Below are 21,128 nucleotides of genomic sequence, written 5' to 3'. Positions count from 1 at the left end.
ACTGTCACAGAGGTGCTGCTGCCTATCCTTGCTGTTGGTCATCAGGAAGTCAAGATAAAGTAAGAGTACAAGGACAACATTTTCTTGTAAGGGTAAAAGGAGGAGTAACAACTGTAGAGAACCATGATGTTTAGAGATACTGAGATTAGATAAAGAGGACAGCAGAAGCATTTGACAGGCATTGGGAACCAATGACGGGGATAGCTTGTCAGGAGTATTAGAAGTTCAGGAAAATGTTTAAAAAGGAAATTAGGAAGGCTAAGAGGGGTCACAAGAATTCACCAGCAAAAAAGGATTAAAGTAAATCCAAAGGCATTCTATAAATATATTAAGGGCAACAGAACGACCAGAAGGTAGGGCCTATTAGGACAGTCTCTTGTTGAACTAGAAGATATAGGTGATGAGTACTTTTTATTGGTATTCACAAAGAAAACAGACTTTGAAGAATTCAGTGAAGAGCTAGATGAGAGTCTATTGCAGGTCTCCATTAATAATGAGAGGTGCCAGATGCTTTGTAGGCTTGAAAATGGATACATTCAGAGGACTGAATGGGATTTGTCAAAGCTGCAGCAGGGCACAAGAGACTGCTGTGGCTTTAGCCGAGATTTTTAAACCTTCACTCAACATAAATGAGGTATCAAGTAACTGCAAGACAGCAAATTATTCCTAGAAAAGAAGCAGGGTAAATCCTGGTAACTATAAACCTGTAAGCCTAACATCAGTGGTTGAGAAGATACAGGAAAAAATTCTGAGGGGCCGGGTTAAATATCAATTGGAAAGGCAGGGAGTAATCAGAGATAACCAATATGGGTGTTTTTCAGGGAAGATCCTGTCTGATGGATTTGACTATAGTCACTGAAGTACAGCAGATGTAATTTACATGGATTTTAGTTAGGCCTTTTGACCAAGTCCCACATGAGAGAATGGTTTAAATCAAAACTGGCTGGGCAATAGAAGAGAAAAGGCGATGGCAGAGGATTGTTTTTACCACTGAATGCCTGTAACTAGTGGAATCCTTCAAGTATCAGAGCTGGGACACCTATTATTCATAATAGAACTAAGGGAACGTTGAAGAACAGAGTGACCTCAGAGCATCCATAGATCCTTGAAAGGTGGAAAAGAGAAAGACAGCATATTTGGAAGGCATATGTGATACTGGCCTTCATTAGTTGGGGCACTACATACAGATGTAGAGAGATTATACTTCAACTTTAAAATGCTGGTCAGGTTTCAGCTGGAGTTCTGGTCACCAAGGTAAAAGGAGAAGTCGATAAAGCTGGAGATTTGTAGGTTTACTAGACTGTTGCCTGCTTTGGAGAAATGAGGAGAGAATGAGCTTGCTCTCCCTGGAGTGAAGAAGGCTGAGGGATAACTGAACAGAAGTATATAAGATTATGAAAGGCATAGATAGGGTACATTATGTGCCAGTGGTATCTCATGGCTATTCTTCGCCCTCCTGGTTTCTTAAATACCTGTCCCCTACATCTTTTTCCCATGGTAGGGTAATCAAATATGAGTACATATTTGAAAGTGATGGGTAGGAATTTGTAAGGGGATTTTGAAAGGGTGGTTGATATCTGGAATGCATTATCCAGGGCAGTGCTTGAAACAGGTACAATTACTATGTTTAAGCAGCATCTAGACAGACACAAATAGATAAGGTAAAGAAGGATATACAATAGTCTTCATGGGGACATTTGGCATAGATGGACACAAAGATTTATGTGGACATGCTGGGCCAAAAGCCTATTTTTTGTATGATGCTATGTTCTACTCTTTTGGACCAGTCTTCCCTGTAGGATCTTGTGAAGGCTGCACTGAAGTCTTTGTGGACTACACCAACACATTGTCCTTGACCATCTGTTTCATTACCTCTTCAAAAATTTGGTCAGACAAGTTGACCCACTCACAAAGCCAAGCTAATTGTTAATACCTGCCCTTCCAAGTATGGGTTCATCCTGCATGGATTTTTTCCCCCAATTACTTCGTTACCACTGAAATTCAACTCACAGGCCTGTAATTGCCTGGTTTACTCCTGCTGCCCATCATGGATAAAGGGACAATGTTTGCTCTGCTCCAGTCATTTGGCATCTCAGCAAGGGCTGCAAAGATTTAAAACTCTGTCAGCACCCTAGCAATCTCCTTCCTTCATTCTGTAGCGTCCTGGGGTACATTTCATCAGGCTCTAGGAACTTAACCATCTTTAAATGTACGCAGGTAACTAATACCACAATTTTAACAACTGGTTCTACAATTTCAATGCCCTCCCTCATGAATTCTCACACTACAATGTCCATCTCTTTGCTCCACACACTAGATTGCCAATCTAATCCCTAACAGGCCCGTTGCTTCACTTAATACTGTCCTGTTACACATAACATTCATTGCGATTTCCCTTAATCTTGTCTCCTAGCAATATTTCAAGACTATTCTTTGTCCTCCTGATTTTATTAAGTACCCCCTTACCCCCCCACCACATTTTATACTTCTTATGGGCCTCCCATGTTTTAAATGCTCCATACTCACTGTATGCTTCCTGTTTTCCTTTATCCAGCACTTAATATCTCTTTCCACACATTGTCTGTGCTCTAGTCAAGATTTTCTGTTGAACTGTAGACTTCATTGTCTGGGTAGCTGTTTATTATTACATGGTGGAGATTGCAGTCTATAGATGTTGCCTATTTATTTATTTAACTCCTGGATTTTTAAATAATTATCAACAATTATGCCCTGGTGTACTCTGGCAGAGAATCCCAGAGTTTCTTCACAATCGCTAATTATTGTGGACTTTACGGTAGTACAGATACTACAATAAACATATCTGACTTATAATGCAAGGTTATGTTAATGTCCTAAATCAGTTTACTTTTTAAAACAGCAGATTGAGGAAATCAGTACTTTTCGGACATAATAATATTATCTAGAATTGACTTGCTAGTTGTTTATGACCACCATTCATTAGTTAAGCTAAACATGGAAGTCAGTAAAAAAAAACTGTGAAAGCATTTTGTTACTTACCAGATCTTTTGCATTATGAGAGACCTCATCCCACCAGGGGGAGACAAAGTCATAGTCACAGTTAAGAATTCTCTTGTACATGAATTGATCACCTCTCTCATCGTAGAATGGTTCAAATCCACATAGTCTGACAAAAGAAAGAAGTAATAGTTTATAGTTCTTCTGAATATTGCTATCCTATACTAATCAGGGGAGCATCATACTTTGGTACTGTTACTTCTCACCATGGGTTTTTTCCTCACTCCTTGCTATCAGTTAGCCAATTATTGATCTATGCAAGTACAATATAGCAGTGGTCCCCAACCTCCGGGCCGCGGACCAATACATTGCCGCAAAGCATTCAGGGTGCAGCGGTACCCAGAATGCACCAGCACATCTTTAAGAGAAAAGCCAAAATAAACAAGCTAATTAATTAGATGCCACCCAGAAGCCAGTCTTCATTAGAGGAACTGAGGTGGAGAGGGTCAATAACTTTAAATTCTTCTGCATTAAGGATCGATGTATCTCTCTCTGAAAAGTGTCAGAAGATCTGTCCTGGGACCAGAACGTAACTGTCATTACAAAGGAAGCACGGCAGCGCCTATACTTTATTAGAAGTTTGTGTAGATTCAACATGTCACCTCGATCCTAACAGCCCTGTCTTTTCAGCCTGTCCGGGCTGGCATTTAAATTGACCAAACAATGGAACAGCTAAAGGCTCCAGCGCCCTGGAAAGAGGAGTGAACATCGCGTAGAGCAAGTGAAATCAGCAATTGCCTCTGATCTGGGTCAACATTTACGTGCCAGGTGGCACCTAATTAATTAACTTGTTTACTTTGGGTTTTTTCTTAAAGCTGTGCTGGGTGCGCTCCAGCTACCGCTGCACCCCTTCATGCTTCGTGGCCCGGTATCGGTCCGCAGCCCAGAGGTTGGGGACTACTGCTATATAGTACTATATATTATTCAGAATTCCAAATGCTCTGATCTTGTGGACCAACCACTGTTAATGGAAATTGAAGTATATCACATATGCCTTTTGCAGCACCAGTGGGGAGGACCAAGAAGGCTCGGTCAAGGAAGGTGGAGGAGAAACTTACATGATTGCTTTGAGCAGTGGACTGGACAATATTCAGGGACTCATCTTCAAATCTGAATGAATACACCACAGTTGTCACCAGTTTAATCAAGAATTGTGTGGATGAGTGGGTGCCTTCGAGAACGTACCAGACATACCCTAAACTAAAGCTGCGGATGAACTAGGCGATTCATAGTCTGCTGAGGGCTAGATCTGTGGCGTTCATGACAGGTGATCCAGAACTATACAATAAGTCCAAGTACGACCTATAGAAGGTGACTTTAAGAGTGAAAAACCACTTCTGATTTAAGTTAAAGACAGAATCAGATTCACATCAGTTCTGGCAGGATTTGCAGGCCATTACTTCCTACAAGGCAAAACCTAACATCATGAATGAGCTCAATGCCTTTGATGCACACTTTGAAAGGGAGAATAAAACTACACCTGTGCAAATCCCTGCAGCATTTGGTGACCCTGTGATCTCTGTCATGGAGGCTGACGTCAGAACACCTTTTAAGAGGGTGAACACTCAGAAGACGTTGTACCTGATGGTGTACCTGATAGGGTTTGAAAACCTGTGCCAACCAATTGGCAGGAGTGTCCAAGGACATATTCAATCTCTCACTGCTGCAGTCGGAGGTTCCCACCTACTTCGAAAGAGCGACAATTGTACTAGTGCCCGAGAAGAACAGAATGAGCTGGCTCAACGACTATCGCCCACTGGCACTCATATCTATTGTGCTGAAGTGCTTTGAGAGGTTGGTTATGGCCAGAATCAACTCCTGCCTAAGCAAGGCTCTGGATCCACTGCAATTTCCCTATCATTACAACAGGTCTACAGCAGATGCAATCTCACTGATTCTCCACTCGGTTTTGGATCACAATACCTACATCAAGCTGCTGTTTGTTGATTACAGCTCAGTGTTCAATACCATCGTACCCTAATCAACAAGCTCCAAAACCTGCACCTCTGTACTTCCCTCTGCAACTGGATCCTTGCCTTACTCATCAGGAGACTATAGTCAGTGTGGATTGAAAATAACTCTCCTCCTCGCTGACAATCATCAACACTGGTGCACCTCAACGATGTGTGCTTAACTGCTCTACTCTCTCTACACCCATGACTGAATGGCTAGGCACAGCTCAAATACCATCTATAAAATTGCTGATAACACAACTATTATTGGCATTAATTCAGATGGTGACGAGAAGGCATACAGGAGTGAGATAGACAAGCTGGTTAAGTGGTGCTTCCACAACAACCTTGCACTCAACATCAGTAAGGCACATTTTGTATTTTTGCATGCCGCGGTCCCCAAGGAGACATTGGATTGTGTAGAGGAAGAGAATTTAATAGAAGCGAGCAGGGGCAGTCTGAACATTTTGGACGCCACAGTTCCAGAGAAGACATTGGATCGCGCATAATTAGGCACTTGGCAAGATCCAATAAAAAGAAGTTAGGTTTACGCAGAGTGGGTCAGTGTTAAGAGTGGGGAGTTGAGGTTTTGGCTCAGAATGGCGTAAGCTGCAGGTGGATTCTTTTTCATTATTTAGTTTTTCTTTCTTTCTTATTACACATTTAGAGCAGTGGGGAAACCAGAGAGAATAGTGGACTGTTCCTATTGTGGGACGTGGGAAGGTCTCTGGCACTGGGTCTGGCTCTGTGGTTCAGGAGGGAAGTGGGGAGAAGAGGCAAACACTAGTGATAGGAGATTCGTTGGTTAGAGAACAGAAAGGAGGTTCTGTGGATTCCCAGGTGGTAGATTGCCTCCCAGGTGTCAAGGTCAGGGACATCACCGATCAAGTCCACAGCGGTCTTAAGTGGGAGGGTGAGCAGCCAGAGGCTGTGGTCCATTTTGGTACCAAATACATGGGTAGAAGGAGTGACAAGGTCCTGCAAAGTGAGTTCAAGGAGTTAGGTGCTACATTAAAGGACAGGACCTCCAGGATTGTGATCTCAGGATTGCTACAATTGTCATGTGCTAGTGAGGACAGAAATAGGAAGATCATATACAGTTTAATGCATAGCTAAGAAGTTGGAGCAGGAGAGAGAGCTTTAGATTTCTGGATCATTGGGCTCTCTTCCAAGGAAGGTTGGACCTGTACAGAGAGATGGTTTGCACCTGAACCGAAGGGGGACTAATATCTCAGAGGAAAGGTTTGCTCATGCAGCATTGTGGGTGGGGGGGGGGGAAGAGTTAAACTAGATTTGCGGGGGTAGGGTGTGGGAACCTGAGTTGCAGAACAGAGAGTGGATGAGATTGTGGAGAAAGATTTTGTTAAGCTTACATACAATGTCAGGAATCAAAAGGTTAAACGTGGTGGCAATAATGTTCTCAGCTGCATATATTTCATTCCAAGGAGTATTGTAGGAGAGGCAGATGAGCTTAGGTCATGGATTAGCACATGGCCATTAATGACCACGTCAATGTTAAAAATTACCCAACAGTCCGCAGGAACAAATTTGTAGATATCGCAGACAGTTGCAAGAAACATAAGGTTGTGATAGTAGGTGATTTTAACTTTCCACATATTGACTAGGACTCCCATACTATAAAAGGGTTGGATGGGAAAGAGTCTGTCAAATGTGCTCAGGAAGGTTTCCTTAATCAGTACATGGAAATCCCAACAAGAGAGCATGTGATACTTTAGTGAGGCAATTGACAAGGTCCCGCTTTGGAGGTTGGTCAAGAAGGTTGAGTCGCTCGGCATTCAAGACAAGTAGGATTAGACATTGGCTTTGCAGGGAAAGAGACAAGACAGGTGTCAGAAGTTTGTGTAGGGAACACTTTGTATCTAGTGATCATAATGCCATTAGTTTCAAGGTAATTATAGAAAAGGTTATGTTTGATTCTCGGGTTGAGATTTTAAATTGGAGAAAGGCCAATTTTGATAGTATTAGAAAGAATCTGGCAAGAGTGGATGGGACAGGTTGTTTTCTGGCAAAAGTGTACTCAGTAAGTGGAAGGCCTTCAAAAGTGAAATTTTGAGTGTACAGAGTTTGCAGTTTCCTGTCAGACTAAAAGGCAAGAATAACAGGTTTATTGGACCTTGATTTTCGAGAGATATTGAGGCCCTGGTTAAGAAAAAGGAGATGCATAGCAGGTAGGAACTATTGAGGTACATGAGTATAAGAAATGCAAGAGAACACTTATGAAGGGAATCAGTAGTGTTAAAAGAAAGCAAGCTCTAGCAGACAATGTGAAGGAGAATCCCAAGGGCTTCTAAAGATATATTAAGAGCAAAAGGATACCAAGGGACAAAACTGGTTCTCTAGAAGATCAGAGTAATCTATGTGTGGAGCCAAAAGAGACGGTGGGGGGGGGGGTAGATTTTAAAAGGATTTTGTGCATCTGTATTTACTCAGGAGACGGACACAGAGTCTATAGGAATGAAACAAAGCAGCAGTGAGGTTATGGATCCTATAGAGATTAAAGAGGAGGAGATGTTTGCTGTCTTGAGGCAAATTAGGGTGGATAAATCCCCAGGGTCTGACAAGGTGTTCCATGGTAACCTGTGGGAGGCAAATGCAGAAATTGCTGGGGCCTGAGCAGAGATATTTAAATAATCCTTAGTGACAGTTGAGGTACCAGAGGATTGGAGGATACTGCTGTTTAAGAAAGGCTCTAAACATAAACCAGGAAAACATAGGCTGGTGAGCTTGACATCAGTAGGGGGAAAGTTATTGGAAAGTATTCTAAGGGACCGAATATATGAGTACTGTATTTGGATAGACATAGACTGATTAACGATAGTCAGCATAGCTTCATGCATGGTAGGTCATATCCAACCAATCTTACAGAGTTTGAGGAAGTTACCAGGAAAGTTAATGAAGGCAAGGCAGTGGATATTGTCTACATGGACTTTAGCATTTTATTTGACCAAGTTCCGCACGGGAGGTTGGTCAAAAAAGTTCAGTCACTTGGCATTCAAAATAGGGTAGTAAATTGGATTAGACCAACACTCACAGCACACTGGAGGAACTCAGCAGGTCGGGCAGCATCAATGGAAACGATGAGTCGACGCAGATTGGGGGACCGCTTCGTCAAGCACCTCCACTCCGTCCGCCACAACAGACAGGATCTCCCGGTAGCCACCCACTTTAACTCTGCTTCCCATTCCCATTCAGATATGTCCATACATGGCCTCCTCTACTGCCATGATGAGGCTAAACTCAGGTTGGAGGAGCAACACCTCATATACCGTCTAGGTAGTCTCCAGCCTCTTGGTATGAACATAGAATTCTCCAACTTCTGGTAATTCCCTCCCCCTCCCTTCCTCTATCCCTATTTCACTCTGCCCCCTCCCCCAGCTCCCTCATGGTTCCACCTCCTTCTTCTACTACCCGTTGTTTTCCTACCTATGACGTCCCTGCTTCCCCTCCCCCACCCCTTTGTCTTTCATATTAATCTACAAGCATTCTTCAAATCCTTCCCCCTCCTTCTTTCTTCAGTCCTGATGAAGGGTTCCGGCCCCAAACGTCAATTCATCGTTTCCACTGATGCTGCCCGACCTGCTGAGTTCCTCCATTGTGCTGAGAGTGTTGCTTTGATCCCAGCATCTGCAGATTATTTTGTGTTTAAAATTGGATTAGATATTGGCTTTGCGGGAGAAGCCAAAGAATAGTTGTAGATGACTGGAGGCCCGTGACTAGTGGTGTGGTGCAGGGATCGGTGCTAGGTCCACTGTTGTTTGTCATTTATATCAATGATCTGGATGATAATGTAGTAAACTGGATCAACAAATTTGTGGATGACACCAAGATCTGGGAGTATAGTGGACAGTGAGGAAGACTATCAAAGCTTGCAGCAGGACCTGGACCAGCTGGAAAAATGAGCTGAAAATGGCAGATGAAATTTAATGCAGTGTGAGGTGTTGCACTTTGGGAGGACCAACCAGGTAGGTCTTACATGGTGAGCAGTAGGGTAGGGCAGTGAGGAGTGTGGTGGAACAGAGGGATCCAGGAATAGAGATCCATAATTCCTTGAAAGTGGTATCACAGTTAGATAGGGCCATAAAGAAAGCTTAATTTGGAGTATTGTGTGCAGTTTTGGTCACCTACCTACAGGAAAGATGTAAATAAGATTAAGAGAGTCCAAAAAAAATTTACAAGGATGTTGCTTGGACTTGAGGATCTGAGTTATAGGGAAAGGTTGAATATGTTGGGACTTAATTCACTAGAACGAAGAAAATTGAGGGGAGAATTAATAGAGATACACATAATTATTAAGAGTATTGATAGGGTAAATGCAAGCAGGCTTTTTTCACTGAAGTTGGGTGAGACTAGAAGTCATGGGTTAAGAGTGAAAGGCGAAATGTTTAAGGGAAACATGAAGGGGAGTATCTTCACTCAGAGGGTGGTGAGAGGTGGAACAAGCTGCCAGCACAAGTGGTGAACACAGGTTCAATTTCAACATTTAAGAGAAGTTTGGATAGGGTATATGGATGAGGGGGGCATCAGAATCAGGTTTAATATCATCGGCATATGTCGTGAAATTCATTGACTTTGCAGCAGCAGTATGATGCAGTACATGAAAAATAAAGTATACTAGGTAGGTATATTAAATAGATAAATTAAATAAGTAGTGTAAAAACAGAAATAAAAAGTAGTGAGGTAGTGTTCATGGGTTCAGTGTCCATTTAGAAATCAGATGGCAGAAAGGAAGGAGATGTTCCTGAATCGCTGAGTGTGTGCCTTTAGGCTTCTGTACCTCCTTCCTGACGGTAACAATGAGAAGAGGGCATGTCCTGGGTGGTGCAGGTCCTTAATGATGGATACTGCCTTCCTGAGGCACCACTCCTTGAAGATATCTGGAATACTATTGAGGCTGGTACTCATGATGAAGCTGACTAATTTTACAAGTTTCTGCAACTTACTTCCATCTTGTGCAGATGTCCCCCCCCCCCATACCAGACAGTGATGCAGCCAGTCAGAATGCTCTCCCCAGTACATCGATAGAAGTTTTTGAGTGTTTTAGGCGACAAACCAAATCTTCTCAAATGCTTAATATAGCTGCTGTCTTACCTTCTTTATAACTGCATCAATATGTTGCAACAAGATTTTCTCTGCTTCTGATACCTCTGAGGATTGGCTTGTGTTCCCTTGCCTTACTCTTTCTGAAGTCCACAATCAATTCTTTGGGCTTGCTAACATTGAGTGCAAGGTTGTTGCTACGACACCACTCCACTAGCTGGTATATCTCACTCCTGTACGCCCTCTCATCGCCATCTGAGATTCTGCCAACAATGGTTGTATCGTCAGTAAATTTATAGATAGTATCTGAGCTGTGCCTGGCCACACAGCCATCGGTGTAGAGACAGTAGAGCAGTGGGCTAAGCACACATCCCTGTGGTGCAGTGTTGATTGTCAATGAGGTGGTGATGTTATTCTCAATCTGCAAAGATTGTGGTCTTCTGGTTAGGAAGTCAAGGATCCAGTTGCAGAGGGCGGTACAGAGGCCCAGGTTCTGTAGCTTTTCAATCAAGACTACAGGAATGATGGTAGTAAATGCTGAAGTATAGTCAATAAACAGCATCCTGGCATAAGCAGATGTATTATCCAATCACAAGCCAAAGAAAATCTGCAGTTGCTGGAAATCCAAGCTACACACAAAGTGCTGGGGGAACTCAGCAGGCCAGGCAGAATCTATGGAAAAGAGTACAGTTGACGCTTTGGGCTGAGACCCTTCATCAGGACTGGAGAAAAATAGATGAGGAGTCAGATTTAGAGGGTGGGGGGCTGGGGAGGAAGAAACACAAGGTGAGAGGTGAAACCAGGAAGGGGGAGAGGGGTGAAGGAAAGAGCTGGGAAGTTGTTTGGTGAAAGAGATACAGGGCTGGAAAAGGGGGGTGGAATCTGACAGGAGAGGACAGAAGGCCAGGGAAGAAAGAAAAAGGGAGGAGCACCGGAGGGAGCTGATGGGCAGGTAAGGGTTGAGGGGAGAGAGGGAAAAGGGAATGGGGAATGGTGAAGGGGGCGGGGGGAGAGACATTACAGGAAGTTTGAGAAATCAATGTTCATGCCATCAGTCCACCTAAATGAAATATAAGGTGTTGCTTCTCCATCCTGAGTGTAGCCTCATCGAGACAGTAGAGGAGGCCATGGACTGGCATGTCAGAATGGGAAGTGGAATTAAAATGGGTGGCCACTGGGACAGCCCACTTTTTCTGGCGGACAGAGCGTAGGTGCTCGGCGAAGCGGTCTCCCAGTTTACGTCGGGTCTCACTGATATACAGGAGGCCACACCAGGAGTATCAGATACAGTAGATGACCCCAACAGACTCACAGGTGAACTATCGCCTCACCTAGAAGGGCTGTTTAGGGCCCTGAATGGTAGAGAGGGATGAAGTGTAGGGGCAGGTGTAGCACTTGTTCCACTGCAAGGGTAAGTGCCAGGAGGGAGATCAGAGGGGAGGGACAAATGGTCAATGGAGTCGCACAGGGAGTGATCCCTGCAGAAGGTGGAAAGTAGGGGGAGAGAATGATGAGGTTGGTGGTGGGATCCCGTTGGAGAAGGCTGAAGGTACAGAGAATGTGCTGGACATGGAGGTTAGTGGGGTGGTAGAGTGAGGACAAGAGGAATCCTATCACTGGTGGGGTGGTAGGAGGATGGGTGAGGGCAGACATGTATGAAATGGAAACATGGAGAGCCATTGTGATCATGTCTGCCGTAGGGGACAGGCAAATTGCAGTGGCTCCAGGTCCTTACTGAGACAGGTGTTGACTCTAGCATGGAGAGCTACTGTCCAGATGCTGGTCCATGGGACTGGGAATATTAATGGCTTGGCAAGGACAAAATGGGCGAAAGGGCCTGTTTCTGGGCTGTTGTGTTCTCTGAATCTAAGAACAAGGAGTTGATTGTGGACTTCAGGAAAGGTAAGTAGAGGGAACACACACAAGCCCTCATGACGAGATCAGCAATGGAAAGATGAACAGGTTCAAGTTCCTGTGCATCACCATTTCTGAGGATCTAGTATATCGATGCAATTACAAAGAAGATATGATAGCAGCTATATTTAATTAGGAGTTTGAGGCGATTTGGTATGTCACCAAATACTCTCACTAATTTCTACAGGTGTACCCGGAGAGCATTCTAGCTGGTTGCATCACCATCTGGTATGGAGGAAGCACTGCACAGGATCGGAAAAACTGCAGAAAGTTGTAAACTCAGTGAGCTCCATCGTGGGCAGTAGCCTCCCCAGCATCAAGGACACCTTCAAAAGGCGATGCCTTAAGAAGGCGGCATCCAGCAGTAAGGACCCCCATCACTCAGGACGTGCCCTCTTCTCATTGCTACAATCAAGGAGGAGGTGCCTGAAAACACAAAAACACACACTCAATGCATCTTCCCCTCTGCCATCAGTTCTGAATGGACAATGAAACTATGAACAAAACATAACTATTTTGCTCTCTTTTTGCACTACTTACTAAATTTAGTTCTTATATATATTTCCTATTATAATTTATAGTTTTGATTATTATGTATTGCGATGTTCTGCTGCCACAAAACAACAAATTTCACAACACATGCCAGTGATCTTAAACCTGATTCTGATTATAAAATTTGAGCAGGAGCTGCCACTGTCTGATTGACTAACGGTGCAGTTCCTTCATCACACATTTGTAACTCAAACCCTTTGGGCATTCTAAGCTATCCACAAGAAAAGAAGTCACAAGGATAGGAATGTTGTGGGCTGGGCATGTTGAATATTGGAGCACTATCTGCAATTTGTAAATCTAAGGGCATTATGGTATGGAAGCGTAGTGGGACACTGGAGGACAATCACATACAGGTGCAGTGACAGCTTCCATAGTCTTTGCACCACTCTTGGCAGCACCAGAGCTCCTGTGGAATAAGCATCTGAAGTCACATGACTCTCCATTTTGTGCTGCTGGTGCCAATTATTTGCCATCCTCTGCTGAAGGAGTGACAGAAATGTGTGTCTTGCACAATTTTTGGGATATGTGCAATATGTCGAAGCTGTTTGAATGCGTATATGTTAACTATGAATCCGGATGTAAAGAGTTTGTTACAAGGCAAATTATGGGGTTGATGAGATATAAGTGGATTCACAGGGACTTAAGGGATGATAAGAAAGAAGGGAGCAAATTAAAAATAAAGTCACCTGTGTCCAGAGGACTATAGAACTAAAGGCAGTGATGTACTGATGTTAAACATAGAATCTGCATTTTAGAAACTCTCATTAACAACATACTACCTTTGTAGCTCTAATTTACTTTATACCCCTTTAGATACTAAAACCAGCATCTACAATATGGGTTTAGAAAACGCTGATTACTGAGATCCTGTTGCAGGCTGTCCCAGGTTAAAAATGGGTCATTTACCAACACCTGCATATATGAAAGGGATCCTACAATATTAGTAAATCCAAAAGTACATATAGCTGTCCGTTCCTATAAACAACAGAACTAGTTTCTTCTCTCTCTTCACCTTTAGTAATTTCTTATGAATCATATATTATTGATGGCATTCATTAATACATTCTGATGGTACAGTTACCATATCAAATGATTTTTTTTATGTATTTTCTCATTTGTAGTCAAAATTGGCTTCAAGGCATGTGAAAAAACGAAACCAGTTTGCTGCCAGAGGATGACTTGTTCTATGAAGCAGAGTAAATTTTATACACTGCTTATTACTCTGCTTACACTGAATCAAGCAAATACGTGGGAATTGGAGCAAACAACTGCAGATGATGGAAGTCAGAAATAAAAACAGGGAATATTGGAAGCATTCAGCAGGTCAAGCAGCATCATTAAAGAGGAAAACAAAGGCAAGGTTTAATTGTGTACTAAGTTTTCAAAGTTCTTTCTTTTCCTAAACCCCAGTACCTTGCTGGGTTTCTCTTTCAGATTATTACTATACTCAATTAGCAGAATACAGGAAAGAAACGAATAATGAAAGCTCTGTTGCTACAGTCCTGGAATCTTACAATATGTAGGTGACAACTCCCACTGACCACATGTCAACCTCTGGTCCGTAGGCATGGCCTCGTAAGATTTCAGGGGCTGGGACAAAAAGAAAGAAAAGTTAGGCTCTAATGATAATAATCAACCACCAAATATAATATCTTAAACAACCTGAGTGAAAATCTTCAAAGGGTAATATAAAAGCGCAGGAAGAACAACATCTTTAAGTTCCCATCCAATTTAAACATGTTGTTTCTTATCAATGGGTTATAATTGTACATTTCTCTGCTTAACACACGTATCACTGCACTACAACTGCAGAGGTTCAAAATTAAAGCTCCCAAGTATCTTTTCAGGGCTACAAGATTTAGGCAATACATGAAACATATTAACAGTCCTCACATTTCAAGAATAAGTACACATTCAGCAGTCCAAGAATGATAAAAAAATGAATACACAAGAAGTTTACCTTGCCTTTATTTACTCATGTGGTATGCCATCAGTAGCTAAACCAGTATTTATTGTCTATCCCGAATGCTCCTAAACTGACTGCCTCGCCAGGCAATTTCAGAGGGCAGGTATATGTTAATAATAGTGTTAAGTAAAAATAGGACAGAGAAGATAAGGATGACAGATTTCTTACCCATACAGACATCAGTAAATTAGACTGGTATTTACGGTCTACACTTTCGGTCACCTTGGCAGAAACTAGCTGCTTATTTCAGATTTACTTAATGGATTTAAATTCCCTAGCTGTGAATTCCACAATGGTTTTGGTTTAGTATTATTGTCACATTGACTAACTTGCAGTAAGAAGCTTTTGTTTGTGTGCCATCCAGGCAGACTGTGTCATATAGTACATGAAGTAGTGAAAAGAAAAACAGAATGCAGAATATAGTGTTGCAGCTACAGAGAAAGTGCAGAGCAGGTAAACAAATAAAGTGCAAGGGCTATGGCAAGGTAGATTGGAGGATCAGAAGATCAAGTGTACATCTTTAATATACAGGAGGTCAGTTCAAGAGTCTGATAACAGTGGCATAGTTTATTATGAGTCTGCTGGTAAGCTTTCATAGCTCTTGCCCAACAGAAAAGGGGAGAAGAGAAATTAACTGGGGTGGGAGAGATCCTTGATTAAAATTAGCTGCTTTTCTGAGGCAGTGAGAAGTGTAGGCGTAGTCAATGGAGGGCAAGATGGCTTGCATGTTGGACTGGGCTGAGTTCACAAGTCTTTGCAATTTCTTGAAGCTTCAGGCAAAGCAATTTCCACACCGAGTTGTGATGCATCTGTAAAAATTTGTAAAAGTCATGTTACAGCTGTACAAATAGTTGGTGAGACTGCAATTGGAGTTGTGCATGCAGTTCTAGTCACCTAACCATATGAAGGATGGCATTAAACTAGAAAAGAATATACAAAGGATACACAAGGATATTGTCAGATGCTGCTGAGAGGTTGGATGAGCTTGGACTGTTTTCTCTAGAGCGTAGGAAGTTGAGGTATATAAAATGAAGGTGGGTGGGAGTTGGGGAGGGCATAAATAAGCTGATGGTCACAGTCTTTTCTCCTGGGCAGGGGTAGTCTAAAACCAGAGGGTATAGGTTTAAGGTAAGAGAGAAAAAATGTAAAGGCAACATGAGCAGTAAGTTTTTATTTGAACAAAGTGATGGGTGTATGGAACAAGCTGCAGAGGAAGTGGTAAATGTACAGTTATAATGTTTAAAAGACATTTCTACAGGTACATAGATACGAAAGATTTAGAGGAATTTGGGCCAAATGCAAGCAAATGGAACTAGCTCAGGTAGACACCTTTATCTCTATGACTCTGAATTACTGTGTGATGGGATTTTATTGGACACTTTTCTAGTAACTGTCCTACCATATGCCCTAAACATAAATTTTGCAGTGACCTAAAACTTTGTCAATGAATATACTAAAATTGATTAGAAAACATAGCGTTCAGGGCAGAAAATTCCTAATTGGACTACAAATTTTTCCTCTAAAACTCTTCCCATATTTGATAGATGTGTGACTGTATTTTGGTCAAATATGTGAATAATTCAGAAAGTTCCATATTCCACAATCTCCCACATATAAACAATCTTCATGACCATTACTCAAATTGGTCTAATTCTATTTATTCTTTTATGACAGTTTTAATTCAAGTTTTCACTGCTTTTCAATTATCTATGTTCAATGAATGTTTATACTTAAGTATCTGAATTAGTTAAACCATAAGTTTTACACAAAACACTAGGGTTCTCCAACATTAGTTTTAACCATCACCACAGTTTACTATTTGTACCCTAAAATATAAACACAGCAACTTTGCTCTACTTCACTGAAGTCCCCCATTTCTCAAAACCCTACATTTCATACTTTGTAGAAGCAATACTTGGTGATCCTCGAGGCTGCTACTTTGTCTACTCAATAGAAAGCTCAATCAATGTACTACGCAGCATGGATATAAAACTGCCTTATGGACAAGAGACAAGAAAGCAGAAGTCATGGTAGTTATTCAGGCTGACAAAATATATAGTGGTTTCTTTGGAGTTCATGCTGAAATCACTGCTTTTCTTGAAGGATGTCAATAATTTAGGCATATTAATAGGGCATAAAATATGGAACATATTAATAATTTGCAAAAGATGCAAATCATTTAAGAGTATTTAAGGTGGAGTTTATTAAGATGGAATTAAAGGAAAGCTGTTGGAAAGGGTTACCACGAAGCACTTAAAATTTAACACAGTGGTAAGGTGACAGATCTTGGAAGCAAGAAGAAAATAACAGAATATAAATGCTATGATTCGAAATGATGTACAGGAAAGGAGAGATCTGCAAGTGTTAAGACAGGCTGAGCATGTGGTCTAAAAGGTATACAGGGTACTGACCATTATGAACAACAACGTAAGAGGAGATAAACACAGAGTCTATTTTGAACTTCTATAAAACACTGATATGGCCACAACTGGAGAACTTTGCCCAATTCCAAGCAGTGTATTTTAGGGAAGATACAAAGGTTCAAAAAGGGAAAAGAAAAGATTTGCTATGATGGTATTAAGACCTATGGATAGACACATAAACCTGCTTTCCTGTTGAAAGCCATATTTTGACTCCAAAAAATGTAGAAATATTCAAAATACAGAAATATTTGGTCGAAGTGAAAACTACTACAGAGGCTATGATGTGGGAATGAAGCACGGGAGATTTAAAGAAGCCTTACTTACTGAATGCAATGGAAATGGGAATATAATTAGTATACTATTGTTAGTTAGCAGTTGATATACTGAACTGTTGATTCGGTGAATTCAAACTTCAGCACAGTACTCAGGGAATTTACATTCAAGTAATTAAATAAACCTAGATAACAACAAAAAAGGAAACTGCAGTAATGATAATCCAGTAGCAATGAATCCACTGTATGGTTTATAAAAACCCAAATGGTTTACCAATATACTTTGGGAAAGGAAATCTGTTGTCCTTACCCAGTCTGTTTTCTAATTGAAACTTAAATTATCTGTTCAGTCAGAGCTAATTAGGAACACACCATAAATGCTGGTACTGCCAGGTAAATCTACATTCTGTGGGCAAATTAACAAAAAACTTGTACATCATATTTTGGTGTTCCACGCAATTCGCCTTTGTTGGAATTGCATTTATCAAATTGCTCATATTCAAAGTACATTAACTGTCGAAGTATGTATGCAGCATATAACCCACACATAATCATGAAACAAAGAAACAGCATGGAACCCATCCAAAGAAAACATCAAACACCTTACTTGCAAAAAAAAAGAACACATTGTGCAAACAGCAGAAAACGAGTGAAAAACATAGAATATAAAACATTAAACCACGAAGTTATATTCATTAGATTGATAAGGAATTTCTCAAGGTAGTTTTCAATCAATACAACTTACCACAGTATCCTGGTGTCCCACATACAGTTTTCATGGTGACCTGTTCTTCAACAATTTTTGAAAGTCCAAAATCAGCTTAAATAAAACATGTGCATTATTCAGATGACGTTTCTTTAGATTTTAATGAAGCACCTTCCAAATCCTTGACTTTATAAAAAGAATTTTGAAAATTATCACCAAACCCTCCACCAAAACTGCAAGACATATTTTCTCATTTCTACAGAGACATGAAAGAAAATGCTGGCAGTCGCTAAAACGTAAATCTGCCAACTCTAAAAATATCAACGAATATCATATTCCTATAGGTTTATTGTCAAAGTATCTAATGAGAGTTGTCTTCCAATAAATAGGCATATTTTAGTCTCGGTACAAGACAAATTTGGTGAAAGTTTACAGAAAACATCTCAGAATCATTGCATTTCTGATTTGCGATCAACACAATTCCAAATTAATGCTTCAGCTTTTTGAAAGTATCAATAAGAAACCAGAATGATTTAAAAATAGCTTCTACTGGCCACTTGTAGTCCTGCACATTGCCTTGGATGTCAGACATCTGCTGTTGAACTTTCCAACATTGCACCCTTGTTACCATCAAGGTAGGTTGGCGGAACAATGTGCTAGGAGGATTGCGAGACGGAGGCAGAGAGATTGAGAAAGAATAGGTGTAAATATAGAAAACATGATATATTTCACACAATTTTGAAGTGGCATTCAGAATGTTCCTTCAATGAGCATTGTGTTTGGCTGCTGAACACCTCTGAAGACCACAAATTAAACTGTAAGAAAGGAAAACAGCAAGACATTTTTGACATAAAAATAACAAAGTTATAGGGTTATAGAGCTCTAAAGAACAGAAACAGGCCCTTTGGCCTATCTGGTCTGGGCTGACCTGGTCTTCATAGTTCAATCTACTGGCACTGGACTATAGTCCTCCATATCCTTCCCATTAATGTACCTATGTAAAATTCTCTTCAGTGTTACAGTTAAACATGCATCTACTGTTTCTGCTGGCTGTTCATTCCACACTCATACCACCCTCTGAGTGAAGAAGACTACCCACCCCCCCACCCCCAGATGTCTCTTAAATATTTTACTTTTCCTTCTAAACCTATGATCTGTAGTTATAGTCTCAACCAACCTGAGGGGGAAATGATTTCATGCATTCACAGTATTTATACTCCTTATATTCTATAAAGGCAGCATTTATGTAAGTCACCTATTTTTAATAATGCATCTGGAGCTGGAGACGCATAAAGGAGGTTTTCAGGTTTGAGATCACGATGAACAATTCCATTTTGATGCAGATACTACACAAAAAAGAACAAAAATAAGAAATGAATACAGTAATTAAAATATGAAGTCAGCTGCAATGAAATTATTTAATATTTCATCCACTGAATGTCATTAAGCAGAATAAATCATGTGCAATCCCTTCACAAGGGTATACAAGAATAATAAATAATGTGATTATCAGCATCAAAGTCAGGTTTGTTATCACTGGCATGTGACGTAAAATTTGTTAACTTAGCAGCAGCAGTTCAATGCAATATGTAATTTAGAAGCAAAAAATAAAATATAATAAATAAGTAAATCTTATTCAGTATACTTTATATAGTATACGTATATTGAATAGATTAAAAAACGTGCAAAAAACAGAAATACTGTAGCGGTGTGCTACACACAGCACTAGAATAATGACACGTAGTCGGTGAGTTGTAGTTGTGAAAAAAGAGGTTTATTCAAACTTCGCGGCCTCCTTTAAAGTCTTCCTGTTCCCGCCCTCCCCGGGCGGGACTGCTGTGGGGAATGCATATTCACAGACCCTTCCCGCACACGGATTTTCCCCCGCTGGTGAAGATGGCCTGGCGCCCTTTTTGGGGCCGGTCTCTCTGCCAGCACGCGCCGTTTTGTCAGCCGGTTCAAGTGCGCTGGAAAGTGGGTCACCACATAATCCCCCCGCCCCCCCCAGAACCGGCAATACCTCACCCAATGTCCACAGTCTGGATCGGCCTCTGTTTGTGGGGTCTGCCTCTGCACCGCGGTGCCTGAGCCCGGACCGGCTGCGCCAAGCCCACAAGGGCCGGTTTGAGTCGGTCCACTGTAAAAACCTCCTCTCTCCCCCCAATGTCCAGCACGAATGTGGACCCGTTGTTCCTGATCACCTTAAACGGCCCCTCATAGGGCCGCTGTAGTGGTGCCCGGTGTCCGCCCCGTCATACAAAAAGAAACTTACAGTTCTGCAGGTCTTTGGGTACGCAGGTCAGGCTCTGTCTGTGCTGTGAAGTGAGTATGGGGGCCAGGTTACCGAGCCTCTCACGTAGTCTGTCCAGGACTGCTGTGGGTTCTTCCTCTTGCCCCCTTGGGGCTGGTATGAACTCTCCTGGGACGACCAGGGGTGCGCCGTACACCAACTCAGCCGATGAGGTGTGCAGATCCTCCATGGGTGCCGTGCGGATTCCGAGCAGGACCCAGGGAAGCTCGTCCACCCAGTTAGGCCCTTCCAGGTGGGCCACGAGAGCCGACTTCAGGTGACGGTGGAAAAATGCTCCACTAGTCCGTTCGACTGTGGGTGGTAGGCAGTTGTGTGGTGTAGCTGTGTTGCTAAAAGGCTGGCCATAGCTGACCACAGGCTGGAGGTGAACTGGGCTCCCCTGTCGGAGGTAATGTGGGCTGGTACCCTGAAGCGTGCTACCCAGGTTGCGATCAGTGCTCGGGCACAGGATTCAGAGGTGGTGTCGGTGAGCGGGACTGCCTCTGGCCATCTGGTGAACCGGTCTATCATAGTTAGGAGGTACCGTGCTCCTCGTGACACTGGCAGGGGCCCCACGATATCCACATGAATGTGGTTGAACCTCCAGCGGGGGGGTTCGAACCGCTGCAGTGGAGCCTTGGTGTGCCGCTGCACCTTGGCCGTTTGGCACTGCATGCACGTTTTGGCCCATTCACTGACCTGTTTACGAAGCCCATGCCACACGAACCTGTTGGCGACCAGCTGGACAGTAGTCCTGATGGAGGGGTGCGTTAAGTTGTGAATGAGTCGAGAACTCGCCGCTGCCAGGCTGCCAGGATGATGGGGCGGGATTGGCCGGTAGCTAGATCACACAGTAGGGCCTACGGGGAGGTCTTGGAGCTGCAAGCCGGAGACTGTGGTTCTGTAACTAGGGATTTCATCATCTGCCTGCTGTGCCTCTGCCAGCGCTGCATAGTCCA

The 21,128-nt window shown here is 42.3% G+C and overlaps 1 protein-coding gene across 2 annotated transcripts in view; it reads right to left on the bottom strand.

Moving 5' to 3' along the window:
- The window catches only part of camk4 (calcium/calmodulin-dependent protein kinase IV), a 115,058-nt gene that overhangs the window by 22,471 nt on the left and 71,459 nt on the right, over positions 1 to 21,128 (bottom strand). Inside the window, exons 6-9 of one of the 2 annotated variants that reach the window (XM_063069152.1) lie at positions 19,135 to 19,225; positions 17,919 to 17,993; positions 14,027 to 14,102; positions 3,019 to 3,145 (exon numbers count right to left, since the gene is read on the bottom strand). In XM_063069152.1, the coding sequence (XP_062925222.1) occupies positions 3,019 to 3,145; positions 14,027 to 14,102; positions 17,919 to 17,993; positions 19,135 to 19,225 (369 nt within the window). The remainder of the gene's footprint in view (positions 1 to 3,018; positions 3,146 to 14,026; positions 14,103 to 17,918; positions 17,994 to 19,134; positions 19,226 to 21,128) is intronic. The other variant, XM_063069153.1, reaches the window with a different exon arrangement.

Source organism: Mobula hypostoma, chromosome 16 (genome assembly GCF_963921235.1).
Source record: "Mobula hypostoma chromosome 16, sMobHyp1.1, whole genome shotgun sequence".
Taxonomy (NCBI): domain Eukaryota; kingdom Metazoa; phylum Chordata; class Chondrichthyes; order Myliobatiformes; family Myliobatidae; genus Mobula; species Mobula hypostoma.
This window is presented reverse-complemented; position numbering and strand designations above follow the sequence as displayed.